This window comes from Thyridium curvatum (assembly GCF_004353045.1).
Source record: "Thyridium curvatum strain D216 chromosome Unknown NODE_28_length_411853_cov_82.906025, whole genome shotgun sequence".
NCBI classification, from domain to species: domain Eukaryota; kingdom Fungi; phylum Ascomycota; class Sordariomycetes; order Thyridiales; family Thyridiaceae; genus Thyridium; species Thyridium curvatum.
In genome coordinates, this window is record NW_022156783.1 from 1613 (window position 1) to 14729 (window position 13117).

The 13117-nt window shown below is 51.8% G+C and overlaps 4 protein-coding genes across 4 annotated transcripts; 2 read left to right on the plus strand and 2 right to left on the minus strand.

Moving 5' to 3' along the window:
• Window positions 1-3033: 3033 nt before the first annotated feature.
• On the plus strand, window positions 3034-3860 carry E0L32_005355 (uncharacterized protein; the record flags this gene model as incomplete). The annotated part of the gene is made up of 3 exons (XM_031139867.1): window positions 3034-3060; window positions 3172-3487; window positions 3679-3860. The coding sequence occupies 3 exons, from the start codon at window positions 3034-3036 to the stop codon at window positions 3858-3860; spliced, it is 525 nt and encodes a 174-aa protein (XP_030996102.1).
• A 344-nt stretch (window positions 3861-4204) lies between these two features.
• On the minus strand, window positions 4205-6285 carry E0L32_005356 (uncharacterized protein; the record flags this gene model as incomplete). Its single annotated transcript, XM_031139868.1, has 4 exons — window positions 4205-5518; window positions 5604-5953; window positions 6030-6048; window positions 6124-6285. The coding sequence occupies 4 exons, from the start codon at window positions 6283-6285 to the stop codon at window positions 4205-4207; spliced, it is 1845 nt and encodes a 614-aa protein (XP_030996103.1).
• A 773-nt stretch (window positions 6286-7058) lies between these two features.
• On the plus strand, window positions 7059-8543 carry E0L32_005357 (uncharacterized protein; the record flags this gene model as incomplete). The annotated part of the gene is made up of 2 exons (XM_031139870.1): window positions 7059-7170; window positions 7315-8543. 2 exons carry the CDS (start codon window positions 7059-7061, stop codon window positions 8541-8543), a joined length of 1341 nt encoding a protein of 446 aa, XP_030996104.1.
• Window positions 8544-10931: 2388 nt separating this feature from the next.
• E0L32_005358 (uncharacterized protein) lies at window positions 10932-11681 on the minus strand (the record flags this gene model as incomplete). The annotated part of the gene is made up of 1 exon (XM_031139871.1): window positions 10932-11681. One exon carries the CDS (start codon window positions 11679-11681, stop codon window positions 10932-10934), a length of 750 nt encoding a protein of 249 aa, XP_030996105.1.
• Between the last annotated feature and the right edge of the window lie 1436 nt (window positions 11682-13117).

Below are 13117 nucleotides of genomic sequence, written 5' to 3' on the forward strand. Positions count from 1 at the left end.
GAGTATTAGGATTATAAAGAGCTTGCTAAGAAGTGTTTTAGCCTCTGTTTCCTCTATAGGAATTACTAGAGATCTCAGCTATATAAACTGCACTGACAAGGTTAGAGTTGAATTTTTACTGCTTATTACAGTCTTTATACATCTCTTTGACTAGATTTTTAATGCTTAAGTAGAGATCTACTAGAGCAGACTTAGTTTCTATAGTGAAAACATCATTCTTATAGATAGGAATTCTACTATAACTAGAGAGGCACCTCTAGATATTGTCATACATATCTTTAAAAGTATATTTATATTTAAAGGATATATAGTTATCTGCTATAAGACCTTTAGCAACCAGACAGTCTTTAATATAGGCCTTAATATTACAGCTATTTTCACCATCTAAGATTTAGCTTAGTAATTTATCATATAGGAGATTACTGACTTTATACTTTAAGATTCTTAGTAAGAGTATGATCACTTACTCTAAGTAGTTAGAGATAGACTCCCTATTATGTCACTTGAAATTATTCACTATAGAGAGGATCTTATAATTAAGGTCTTTAGTATCTAGCTCTAGAAACTGTTTAAGGAATACTACACTCATCTTTATAAAAGAGGATTTCTTCTTAGAGCTCAGCTTAGCATAAAACCAAGCAGCAGCATCCTTAATAAGTCTATTATAGAAAATGATATAAGAGTATTTCTTATGATCTTTCTTACTAGAAAGACCAGTAAAAAGGATATAAGCTTTAATATTATCTAGGTATTCTTAAGCAGTTAAATAACTATTACCTAAGAACTTCTACTTAAAATCACCTATAGTTTAAGAGGGTCTTATAACTCTCTAAAGTGAAGATAGAGTATAGATATAGGTAGGGGATAATAAAGGAGATAAATCTTACTAAGTAGGCAGGCTAGGGGGAATCAACCTAAGAGTAGTAGGGATCTTAAAAGCCAGGGTCTAAGAATAAGAAGCAGACTTAGCCTAGATAGATAAACTCTAAAGAGTAAGCCTAGTAAAGTTAAATATAAGAAGGACAGCTTTATTATAGCTAAAAGGTCCTTTATCTATACTAGGAATTAAATAGTAGGATGATAACTTCTAAGTAGATTGATCTTAATCTACTTTAGAGATTAGAGGTAAGCTAGGATAATTTAATATAACCTACTAGAGGCAGTATATATATTAAATAGGGGGGGAAAAGAGAACTTTAGCAGACTAGATATAAAAGCCTAGAACTAAAGAAAATAAGGCTATATAGTCAACTAGATATATTACAGCCAGAATAAGAATTATTATGAAGAATAGTAAACTTATAAGATTTATAAATATATATCTTAAGAAAGAGAAGAGGATAAGTTATCCTAGGAGGTAGGCAAGATAGAAGAACTCTAACTCCCTCCCTCTAGAGCTCTTCTGCTGGTTATTAGGACTTAGCTATAGTAATTTAGAGTTTAAGAGAGTAAGTTCTGATATATAGGTGTGTAAGAAAGAAGGCCTAGTCCTTATGGCCTATAGAAATCAGTTCTAAAGACTTAGGAGGCAGAGGCATTAATAATAGGCCTACTAGGGTCTATAGGTAGAGAAGTCTGGCCCTACTAATACTCTACTTTACTAGGATTAGGGAAGGAGCAGAAGGTTGTCTGGCTTTTTAGATTTAGTAGTCTTAGGTGATAACTACTAGGGTTAGAGGAGCTAGAAGCTATCTACTACTTTCTTTACTTATTATATCTAACTAAATAATACTAGCTTATTCTATAACTACTACCTTTCTTCTTTTACTATATGTTTTTTACTGCCTGTTCCTTACTTGCTCTTTAGCTTTCTCTTACTAAAAGATTTTGATTTTTTAATCTTTAAGAAAACTAGAGTGTCCTTCCTTAGTAACTATATATCAGGCTATATAGCTATAATACTTACTGATAACTTGGCTTACTATATATTAATCTTAAGAAATATATATAGCCAGTATATAGGTTCATACTATGCTCTTTAGTATGCTTTCTCTATATTCTTATGTCCAGCCGATCTATAGCCAGTTAGAAACGCCCTAGACAACTTCTAGTGATATATATAAGGCAATTAAAATATATTAGTAATACTGGCAGTAATATAAGATATTTAGCTTTTCTATTCTTCTCTATAGGTAGTGTTATACAGTACTATATCTTAGCTATCCTAACTATCTTCTTATACTTTACTATATAGTTATATTAATTAATATATAGATATAAGAGGATATAATAATAATGTCATATTATATAGCATTATCTAATATCTATTAAGGCTTATTAAGATATATCTTTTCTACTATATTATATCTAATAGTATTAGAAGTATAGGAAATATTATAAGCATATCATAGAGTATCTTAATACATCTAGTCTGTCTTCAGCCAGTAAGACCACATCTTATCTATATCAGCTAGATACTCTAAGTCTTCTCTAAGTACTAGCATCTTATCCTTATAGATCCTATTAAGATGCAGTAAAAAGAGGGTTATCAGAAAGCTCCTAATCTATAGAATTCAGTAATAGCAGAATCATATCTATCACTAGCGACTTCAAGCAGGCAGCACAGTGTTACTTAGGTACTGTAAGAATTAGATGAACTTAGCTTCAGCTTATGAAGGAGAAGCAGGCAGATCTTGATTGTGTGAGACCGCAAAACAATAAGGAAAAACCCGGCTTGCTAGGGAGATCATGAGAGAGGAGATCCTGATGTGAAAGACGAGATATTTCCGGCTCAAGGGACCATGAAAAAGACGCCCAGAAATGTAGGGTCAAAAATGGTGGTTTATTGTGGCCTAAGAGAAGAAGAAGAGGAGCCGGGCCCGAAGGCGAAATTAATGGTGCTAAGGCTACTTTTTGGGTGGGTCGCGCAGCCACACCTCACACTACCGAGTGAGTACGAAGTCCAGAGAGCCACAACTGAAAAACGACGGATTACCAATTCTGTCTGCTGGTCTGTCTACCTCTCTCTCGACCACCACCTCACTATTCACACGCCACAAGAAGCCGTGACACCACCACACACAGTCCTTCAAGATGCTCTCAAGAAGTCTATTCACCAGGGTACGCGACCTCTCCGAGACGGAAACCAGCCGCGGAGGATACCTGCGCGCCGACACCGCACCCCGTTCCCTGGCATGATGCGCTGACAGCCGCGTGCGCCCGCCTACACAGACACTGCTCCGGCCCACCGCCGCCGCCGCCTCCGCCACCGCGGCTTGCGCTCCCCGAGCACCGGCGGCGGCGCGGGCGCGATGGAGGGTCCCGCCCATGCTCAGCGCCTCCCAGGCGCGGCTGCTCTCCGACGCAACGCGCCAGGCCATCGACCGCGCCGTCGCCTCGGCCCCCGTCGTGCTCTTCATGAAGGGCACGCCCGAGACCCCCCAGTGCGGCTTCTCGCGCGCCAGCATCCAGATCCTCGGCCTGCAGGGCGTCGACCCGGACAAGTTTGCCGCCTTCAACGTCCTCGAGGACGCCGAGCTGCGGGCAGGTGCGTGGACGCCAAACACATCATCTCTCTTGTCAAGCATGCCCTTCCTCTTCCCCTCCTCTCTCTTTTTTTTTCTTTCTTTCTTTTCTGCTAGATGGGGTTCTGGGATCTGGGCAGGACGGACGGAACGTGGACGGGATGGGACGGGGAGAGAGACCAACAATGCTGACCCGGACACTTGGGAGATCTAGGCATCAAGGAGTACTCGGACTGGCCCACGATCCCGCAGCTCTACATCGACAAGGAGTTCGTCGGCGGCTGCGACATCCTCGTCTCGATGCACCAGAACGGCGAGCTGGCCAAGATGCTCGAGGAGAAGAAGGTGCTCTTGGCCGCCGAGTCCGCCGAGGCCGAGGGCGAGAAGAAGGAGTGAAGAAAGCGAAACCCTGCATCGGAGCAAACGGCGAGGAAACATGCGTGGCCGGTATAGACATGCCATTTTCACCGCGTGTACATTACACTGTGTAGACTTTGGAGGGGAAGGGGGAGGACGCCATGCCCTGCACACCGGAGCATCATGTAATATGTATATCTGTATATCAAACACATCGACGAAAATATACCAACCTTCTCTCGATCTACCAGCACGTCACCCGAAAGAGGCTACGTTCCCGTCACGATAGCCTTGCCACATATATATTTCGTATCCCTTTCAACTGTATTCATTTCATCAACTTCTTTATCTCTCACTCTCTCTCTCTCTATCTGTCTATCTCTCTACGCAGGAAACGCCGCGCCGTCGCCCTTGGCGTCGCTGCCGGCAGACCACACGCCGGTGCCGTCGACGGGGTCGACGGACCAGCGGATGATCTGGCCGCGGCCAAACATGCCCCGCGCCACGCCCGCCACCACGCGGACCTCGTGGCCGAGCGCGCGCAGCCCGGCCACGGCCTCGGCGGGCATGCCCTCCTCGCAGTAGACGGTGCGGTCGTACACGTCGCCCTCCTCGGGCGAGCCGGCGCCGATGCACACGCGCGGCGCGTCGAGCGCCTCCTGCGGCGTCAGCGCGCCGACGAGCTGGCCCAGCAGCGTCTGCACGTGGCCCTGGGGCTGCATGAAGGCGCCCATGACGCCGAAGACGGAGTGCAGCGAGCGGTCGGGCAGGTTGGTCACGAGGCCCGGGATGATGGTGTGGTAGGGCCGCTTCCCGGGCTCGAGCCGGTTCGGGTGCTCCGGGTCGAGGCTGAAGTTGGCGCCGCGGTTCTGCAGCGTGAAGCCGCACCCGCGGGGCACGATGCTCGAGCCGAACCCGGTGTAGTTGGAGTTGATGAAGGAGATGGCGTTGCCGCGGCTGTCGGAGCAGGCAAAGTAGACCGTGTCGCTCGACTGCAGCGCCGGGGAGCGGTAGGGGTCGCCGTGGTGCAGGACGTCGGAGGCACGCGCCGGGTCGAACAGCTTGGCGCGCTCGGCCAGGTAGGCCGGCGAGACGAGCTCGGCGGCGGGGACCTTGGTCGTGTTGGGGTCGGTGACGTACCAGGACCCATCGGCGAAGGCGATGCGCAGGGCCTCGATGACGACGTGCAGGTACGGCGCCGTGTTGAAGTCCTCCGGGCCGAAAACGGGGATCGTTCCCGCCCTCTCGAGCTCCTGGATGATGCCGAGGGCCATGAGGGCCACGATGCCCTGGCCGTTGGGCGGGTGCTCCCAGAGCTCGACGCCAGCGTCGGCCTCCTTGGTCTGCGGGTCCGACGAGCTCTGGGCGAGGATCCTGCCGACGCCCTGCGCCCTGAACTTGACCGAGATGGGCTCGACCGGCTCGCTGCCGGTCTCGCCGTGGTGGGCGAGGTCGTCGAGCTCAAGGCGGCCGCCGCGGTCCTTGCAGACCTTGACGATCTCCTCGGCGATGCGGCCCGTGTAGAAGCCCTTCTTGCCCTCGGCGGCGAGGGTGCGGAAGGTCTTGGCCAGGTTCGGGTTCCTCATGATCTCGGCGGGCTTGGGGGCGCGGCAGCCGTCCTTGGCCTGTGGGTCCACCTTGAGCAGCTCCCGGAAGTTGGGAGAGGCATCACGGAGCAATTGTTCCGACCGGTTCCACTACAGGTGTCCAGGTCGGTCAGCACGCGTTTTGGGAAGCATAATGCGGCAAGAGGCGGCACGGTTCCCGACGGGATAAACTCACCATGTAGGATGCTATCTCGGAGACGGGGAAGCCCGCTTCCCCGAGCGCGATGGCGGGCGCAAGGATCTGCTCCAGGCTCAGCTTGCCGCTGCCAAACCTCTCGACTGTGTCGACCCATCCGGCAGCGGCTCCAGGAACGGTCACGGCGAGGGGGCTGGCAATGGGGATGCTCCCTTTGTCGCCGTCCTTGAGCCCGAGATCGCTACGGACGCTCTCAAGGGTGGCGTTCTTGGCAGACCGTCCCGATCCGTTCAGAGCCGAGACCTTTCCGGTTGCTGCATCGTAGTACAGGCAGAACATGTCGCCGCCGATGCCGGTAGAGCAGGGCTCCGTCATGTTCAAACCAGCGGCTGCGTGGCCAACCCTTGTTAGTACCTGGGAATTGCGGTGCTTGCGCAAGGGAAGCCACTCGTGATCTTGACTTACCAACTGCGACAGCGGCATCCTGTTGTCAACATCCCAAGACGTTAATCACTAAGAACATTGGTGTAAAAGGAGAGACACATTTACAATGACATACAGCTGCGTTCCCACCGGCGTTGAGAATGTCGATGCCGCACTTGGCGGCTAGAGGCTGCGTGCATGATACTATGCCCTTGGTGCTGTGTACCACGCTTCGTCTACTGGCAAACCGCGAAGGTTCGAATTCCAAGGGAGTGATCGAGCTGGTCGTCAGCGGCATGATGATGATGATGTTTCTGTTGTTGTTGTGGTCAGAGGGTGTGCAAAGAAGTGGTTTGCTCTATCCGTATGTATGCTCCGCACCGGCGGGAGAGGGGTTTTGAGAAGGCGAGGAGATCGTCAATGGAAGCAGAAAAGGAGGGTCTTAGTGGGAGAAGTGCAAACAATCCTCTAGCTGTGTGCGTTTCAAGATTTGTGATTGTCACGCACATGAAGTGGTCGGGGAGGCAGTGTAAGTAAGTGCGAGGGTTGTGGGCGGCCAGCACTGAGGTCGGTTGAGCGCCTCGGCAACCCCGCGCCGGGAAGATGGCCGGTTTAGTGGCTGCCAGTCACAGCGTCGGGTTTGATTTCTGGGACAAGTATCTTGCTCTCACTTGGTTTCCGTGCTCTCCTTCTTGCTCACTTTCTGAGTACTGATACGTAAATCAAGCCATTTTATGAAGAAGAAAAAGAATAATCCCCTTTTGCATATACTTTCCAAATGTCTCCTTTTGAAAGAATGAGCAACTCCAAAAAAGAGCGATAGTCCGACAGAGAATGGTAAATACAAGGGCGATAAGCGGCTCGAAAAATACCATGAATTCCGAGTGATCACATCCCGTGTCCCTATAAACAATGGCTCTCTCAAATTATTTCCTACCTTATGTATCAAGATTTTGAAAGACAAAGCTGCCTGTCTGATGCCTCATCGGTGTCAGGGAGAAATGGACGTCGCTCAAGCCCGCTGTACCAATTGAGGTCCCTGGAACACGACCCATAAAAAATCGGGGAACAATGAATGTACCTACGGAGGCAATCAAAGCTCAATTGCTCTGCGACATTCCCACTTCCTCCTCGACTCGACAAGCCCCAAACTCAACTCGCGAACATGTTGGGTGTTCCGTGGGTATGCAGACGGTGTTTGAGATCTGCAGGCCGCCCGAATGCCCTCCAATTCTTGCGCAAAGCGAGCAGTGGTATGCACAATTTGCCCCCCCATGTCGCCTTGAAGTCTTGCTCTAGACGATCCTGACCCATGCGACACATACAGCTACCGGCGATGGCTCCCTCCCTCCCGTCCTGCTCCAGAGGGCAAAGAAGCTCGCTGCTGAGCACGAGCAGCTAAGCGCGACTCTTGCGACCGGCTTCGACGCCAAGACAGCGAAGCGTGCCGGCGAGATTGCCAGCGTCGCTACGGCACTGAAGGACTGGGAGGCTGCCAACTCCTCCGTCGCCGAGCTACAGGGCATGCTCGGCTCTAAAGATGCCGAACTGCGAGAGCTCGCCACCGATGAGCTGGAATCTACAAAGGAGCAGATACAAGAGCTGGGCCGGAGGCTATCGACAGCCCTGACGCCGAAGCATCCCTTCGCCGACATGCCCTGCCTGCTCGAGTTCAGGCCGGGGCCGGGAGGCATGGAGGGCCGCTTCTTCACCGACTCCCTGTTCAAGATGTACCAGGGCTACTGCTCGCACAAGGGGTACAAGGCGCGGGTGGTCAAGTACGAGGTGTCGGACGGCGCCGGAGACGCCACGGGCTCGAGCGGCGAGAGTCCCATCCAGGAGGCCATCCTCGAGGTGCAGGACCCGGGGTCCTACGACGTCTTCAGGGGCGAGGCGGGCATGCACCGCGTGCAGCGCATCCCCGCCACCGAGAGCAAGGGCCGCACGCACACCAGCGCCGTCGCCGTCTGGGTGCTGCCCTCCTTCCCCGAGGCCGGGGCCGACGAGACGGCCGCCGACGTCAACGACCCGGAGAGCGACTTCTACGTCAACCCGGACGAGGTGCGCACCGAGACGATGCGCGCGCGCGGCGCCGGCGGGCAGCACGTCAACAAGACCGAGTCGGCGATCCGGCTGACGCACGTGCCGACCGGCACGGTGGTCAGCATGCAGGACTCGCGCTCGCAGCACCGCAACCGCGAGGAGGCCTGGCGCCTGCTGCGCTCGCGCGTCGCGCAGCAGCGCCGCGAGCAGCGCGAGGAGCTCGCGCACAGCATGCGCAACAGCGTGCTGTCCAAGGACCGCATCACGCGCGCCGACAAGATCCGCACCTACAACTACAACCAGGACCGCTGCACCGACCACCGCAGCGGCCTCGACGTCCACAACCTGCCCGACGTGCTCGAGGGCGGCGAGACGCTCGACCGCGTCGTCGCCAGCGTGCGCGAGTGGCTCGCCGAGCGCGACGTGCAGGCCGTCATCGCCGAGGAGGAGGCCGCCGCTGCCGCCGCTGCAGCGGGTAGTGGAGACGCCGCGCCGAAGAAGGGAAAGAAGTAGGTTCAGTCGTGAACGACCTGTACATTAGATGTAAATATACGAGAGCCAGTGAGCCATGTGTACTATCACAAGTCTGTATGATCAGAATACAGGTCTCTAAGTTATACTCGTGGCCGAGATCCCGGCTTGAGCCATGGACTGTCTAGCTTGAAAGCACAAAAGGAGAAAGAAAACTTCAGTGTTATTCTGATGATGTGGAAGCCGTGATGCTCTTTGCTGCAAGCAGTCTACCCGAAATTATCGTCGACAAAGCCGGGGCTAGTATTCAGTGGAACTCTCCCAGAGCCACTTCTCCAGGGTTTTGCCAAATAGACAAGATGTTCCGGGTTCAACCCCAGAATGCCCCAGAGCACACATGCACGCCTCTGATCTCCTGCGACTATCGTCACAGTTGGACAGCTCAACTGAAACGACCCCAGGACCAAATTAGCGAGTGGGTCTGTCCATCCAATCACACTCGTGGGACCCCCGGGAATGAGAGTATAGAATAGTGCGATGAATAAAGGCTCTTTCAGATTCACATAGCCTCGAGTGATACAAGGCTGCCCAAGAATACCCAATTAACAACGATAGACAAGCAAAATCGAAAGGATCACCAAAACCCTGTAACTAGTCAAAGTCTTTCAATGAATCGTATAGCTTCTCCGGAAAGGATGTTATAAAATCTACGTATACTAGCAACGATCTGGAAGAAAGCCACATCGGTTGACCGATACGAAGTTGAAGTTTCAAAGGTGCGAAATGAGGGAGCACAAAGTCGTGATTACTTGTTCCATCATATCGGCTACCATCTCCTTAATAAGCGTCCATCCGAGCTCGAATCTTTACTGCAACTCTAGTCTCGTGAAATAAGAGGCGCAATGATGCAACACTCAAGAATGAAGCAGGCCGCGGTAGGACAGCAGAGGCAAATGAAGGCCCAATGTGTCAGATGGTTGTATTCTTAATTTTCTAAGTGCGTTGTGGCACTGTGTATCTTCGACTACCAACAACCACTTGCACTGTGGATTCACCTTAGTAGATACCAACTGTAAGTCTTATTTCCTCGTCTTGTGGTTATCAATGGCGTTTCTCATCTTCCCACGGCCCAGTAGCGGTTCTGCATAACCATCCTGGGCTACCATCTCAAGTCTTGGTCGAGTGTCAGATGAGAATCTTCGTGGCATATAAACTTACAACCTAAACCAAGTCTAGCATTCGATTTCCATTACGCTCAACCCTTAAGAGGTAACATCCTAGTTCCAGCCCTTCCCAACCCAGTCATGTAGGTCTGGACTGCACTATGCTACTTGTTTCGACTTCATATTTTGGTTGTGGGCCATCCCGGAAGAGGCTCGCTGGCAACTCAACATGCATCAAGGCACATCGGCTTGATTGTCCAATCCGTCAGTCACCAGTTGCAACAATGCCGTGAAAATGTTTCGCAGTACAGTGCGGAGTCCGGCGTGTTCCTGGAAGGGCTGCCTGCTGGTGGATTATCAGTAGTGAATTGCCCCTCTCACAGCCCCTGGTCTCCATAAGGAAGACGGCTTGGACCAGGGAGACTAGCAGGCTGTGTTCTCAGATGTGGAGCGACTTTTGAGTCTATACCTCGGTTTCTTCCTGCCTCATGTCAAGGCCAATGTAGTTTACCTCTCATCCACCACAGTTTGTGAATATGCAAGGCTGCCAGACTCTCCAGGTTGACTTATTAGAAGACGCCGTTGGCTTCTTGTCTCCGGCTCAAGGTGCTTCAGAGCATCTCCAAAAGCAGACTCAGCCCTCCATCTATATCGGCAGAGTTCTGATCCGAGCTCAGTTTTGGTCGTCGTCGTCAAAATCCTGCTCCAATGCATCTACGACACGTAGGTCCAGCCTTTCTAGCCTCTAGAGATCTTATATGAGCCTTCGGCCATGTGGACGACTTTGTTGAGCGTGACAACCCTACCAACCTCAAGTTCTCGAACTCAAATACGACCAGTATATCGCCATCTAGACGCCACGCACCAATTTCACAATCAGAATAGCATACGGGCATCAGTAAAGCACACTTTTACAAGTTGAAAATCCATTGAGTTTTCATACGCCTGCTTGTCCTACTACAGTGATAGATGTACAGTCGTATACTCTGGGTGAGAGAGGGGAATCAATAAAATAGAACGCCAGTCCATCGCTCGAGATCAATCAAAAAACGAAGTGATCTGCTCGAGACATTTGTCGTAAACCGCTTTGTCAGTCTGTTCTTGACTTCCGGGTTTGCCATCCAATCCAACGCCATGCTGTGGGAGAAGAAAACCAAAATATGATAGTAAATGTACACTCAGGACAAGTTGAGAATATGGGAAAAAGTGACGCTCGCCCGAGATGCAACCGGGGGATGTCGACGGGCGATGAACGAGTCAGCCGAGTTCAAGCTGTCTCGAGCTTGCCCTCGGCAGCCCTGCGCCTGAGTTCGAGAACGCCGATAATGCCACTCATGCGCAGGCGCTCGAGGACGGCTCGCATGCCCTCGCGACTCTTGCCCAGCTGGTCCTGGGTCTTGGTCGAGGCGATGGTCTCGATGCTCCGCTGCACACCCTTGGCACCCAGGTTGTGGACCCAGCCCTTGGCAAACCAGCCTGGCTTCTGGTCGTCCAGGTGTTGGTGGGCGTGCTGCTGTCCCTGGCCGATGCGATCCCTAATCCGCTCGCCCAGGCGTGATCGGAAGATGACCGTGGTCTCGACGCCGGTGGTGGAGGACTGTGCATCCTGGAGCTGGGACGGGGCCATCGTGGATGAAGGCGCCGTGTACAGCTGCTTCTCTACGACGGACAGGATGCCGGCAAAGTTGAGGTTCTTGCTCTCTGTTTTCATCCAACCCTCCCGCATGTCCACCACGCTGGTCTCCAAGATGTAGGATGACTTGTCCGCAATGCCACCCGTCACGCTGGTAGGGAGAAGCTTGATGACAGCAGCCGGAAGACGAGACTTCTTGAGGTGTATGCGGGTGGTGTGCAACCGGCCAGTGTCGGGGTCGACATGGCTTGAGAGGGTATCGGTGCTCAAGACATGGTTTGCGAAGGGATTGAGCTGCGGGGAGCAGTAACGGAGGAAGTAGGCGAGCGTTACTGTCGGGAAAGGGTGGGAGTAGTTGAAGTTTGTCGTGTGTGTCAAGACCATTGCGTCGGAGGACTTGGGAGTAGCGACGATGGGACTTGGAGGTGTGGATGACGAAAGATATGAGCTTTCTCGAGCTTGTTAACCGTTTGGATAGTGAGAAGACGACTCTCACGACCCAAAGGCTAAGGTTTGGGCATTGGTCCTAGGCTGCTTGCAGTGTGCTCTGATGGCAGTCTTTGGGATCGAGTCGTGGAGAAAAACGACAGTAGCCGAAAAAGCCGATTGGGAGAGGATGGAATTCGAACAGCGGGATCAAGCAAAGGAGTATCGTGAAGGCGTCCGAGGAAAAACAAAAGTACAGGTCGCTTGAAAGAAATGGATGTCGTCAGGCTGCCCTTTTGGAGGACTGCTTTTGGTGGGAGGCGAGAGGGAGAAGGGGGGGCGGATTGTACGGGAAAAGAGAGCCACGGAGTTTAGCAGTGGTCGCGAGCGTCGATGGAGGGTCAGGACGAATTTTGAGTTGTCGAACGGTTGATCAGTCCATGGGCCAATGGCACTGGCCTGATTCTGTGACCTTCCCTCAGCACTCGGACCTCTGAATGGCTCCAGCACTCTTGGCGCTAAGCCTGTTATAGTAAAGATCGACTTTATCCGCCAATCGGCGCACGAGGGCAATTTGCCTTTGCGGGAAGCTGTTCACGTGAAGCGGAGAAAGCAGTCTGCTTTGTGATTGGCCGGGCCGTACTTATGTAAGCTGAATAGCTCTCAAGAAAAGGGAGCAGTCACGTGCGACAGCGTTGATGGCGTTCGAGGTTTCTGCACGTGATCTCCGGTCCAAATCACTGCCTGCCCGCCTGCTCGTCAAAATCTGTCCCCTCCTCTATCTGACTAATCGCTCTGCCTCTAAAACCTGCGCTACTCCCCAGCACCCGCCCTACAAAGAGCCCTGACTTCTCCCCCATTTCCCCATTTCCGTTTTCCCTCTTCCAACATCCTTCACCCGCCCTTAACCTTGACGCCTCCATCAGGAGACACCGTCCAACATCTCCATCGCGTAGACGTCTTCGACATCGCCTAGGTCATCCGAACAAACAGAGTCGATCCGCCTCGTCTTCCTCGTGAAAACTACTGCAAGGGCGCGGGTTTGCCTGCCTGGCTATCGCAAACCGCCCCGGCGGACTCTGGTGCTGGCTCTGAGAAGATTGTGGAGGAGGTCACTCTTTGTCGGGCCTGTTTCGTTTGAACAGGCCTCCCGGCTTCGCTGGGCCTTTGTACTGTCTTCCCTGTTCTTGCAGAATCTCTGTTATTGTCCTTTCGAGTACAATCCACAGAATTGATCACTCCTTCCTTGCCTGTTGTTGAAAGAAAAGAATCAAACAAAAGAAGAAACGAAGAAAGACTTGAGCCTAACCTGGCAGTGAATCTACTCTTGAGTCGATCTGCCCCGTGCCTTCCTCTTTTGCTGCAACAAGCGTCATCACCTGTCATTCCAACCA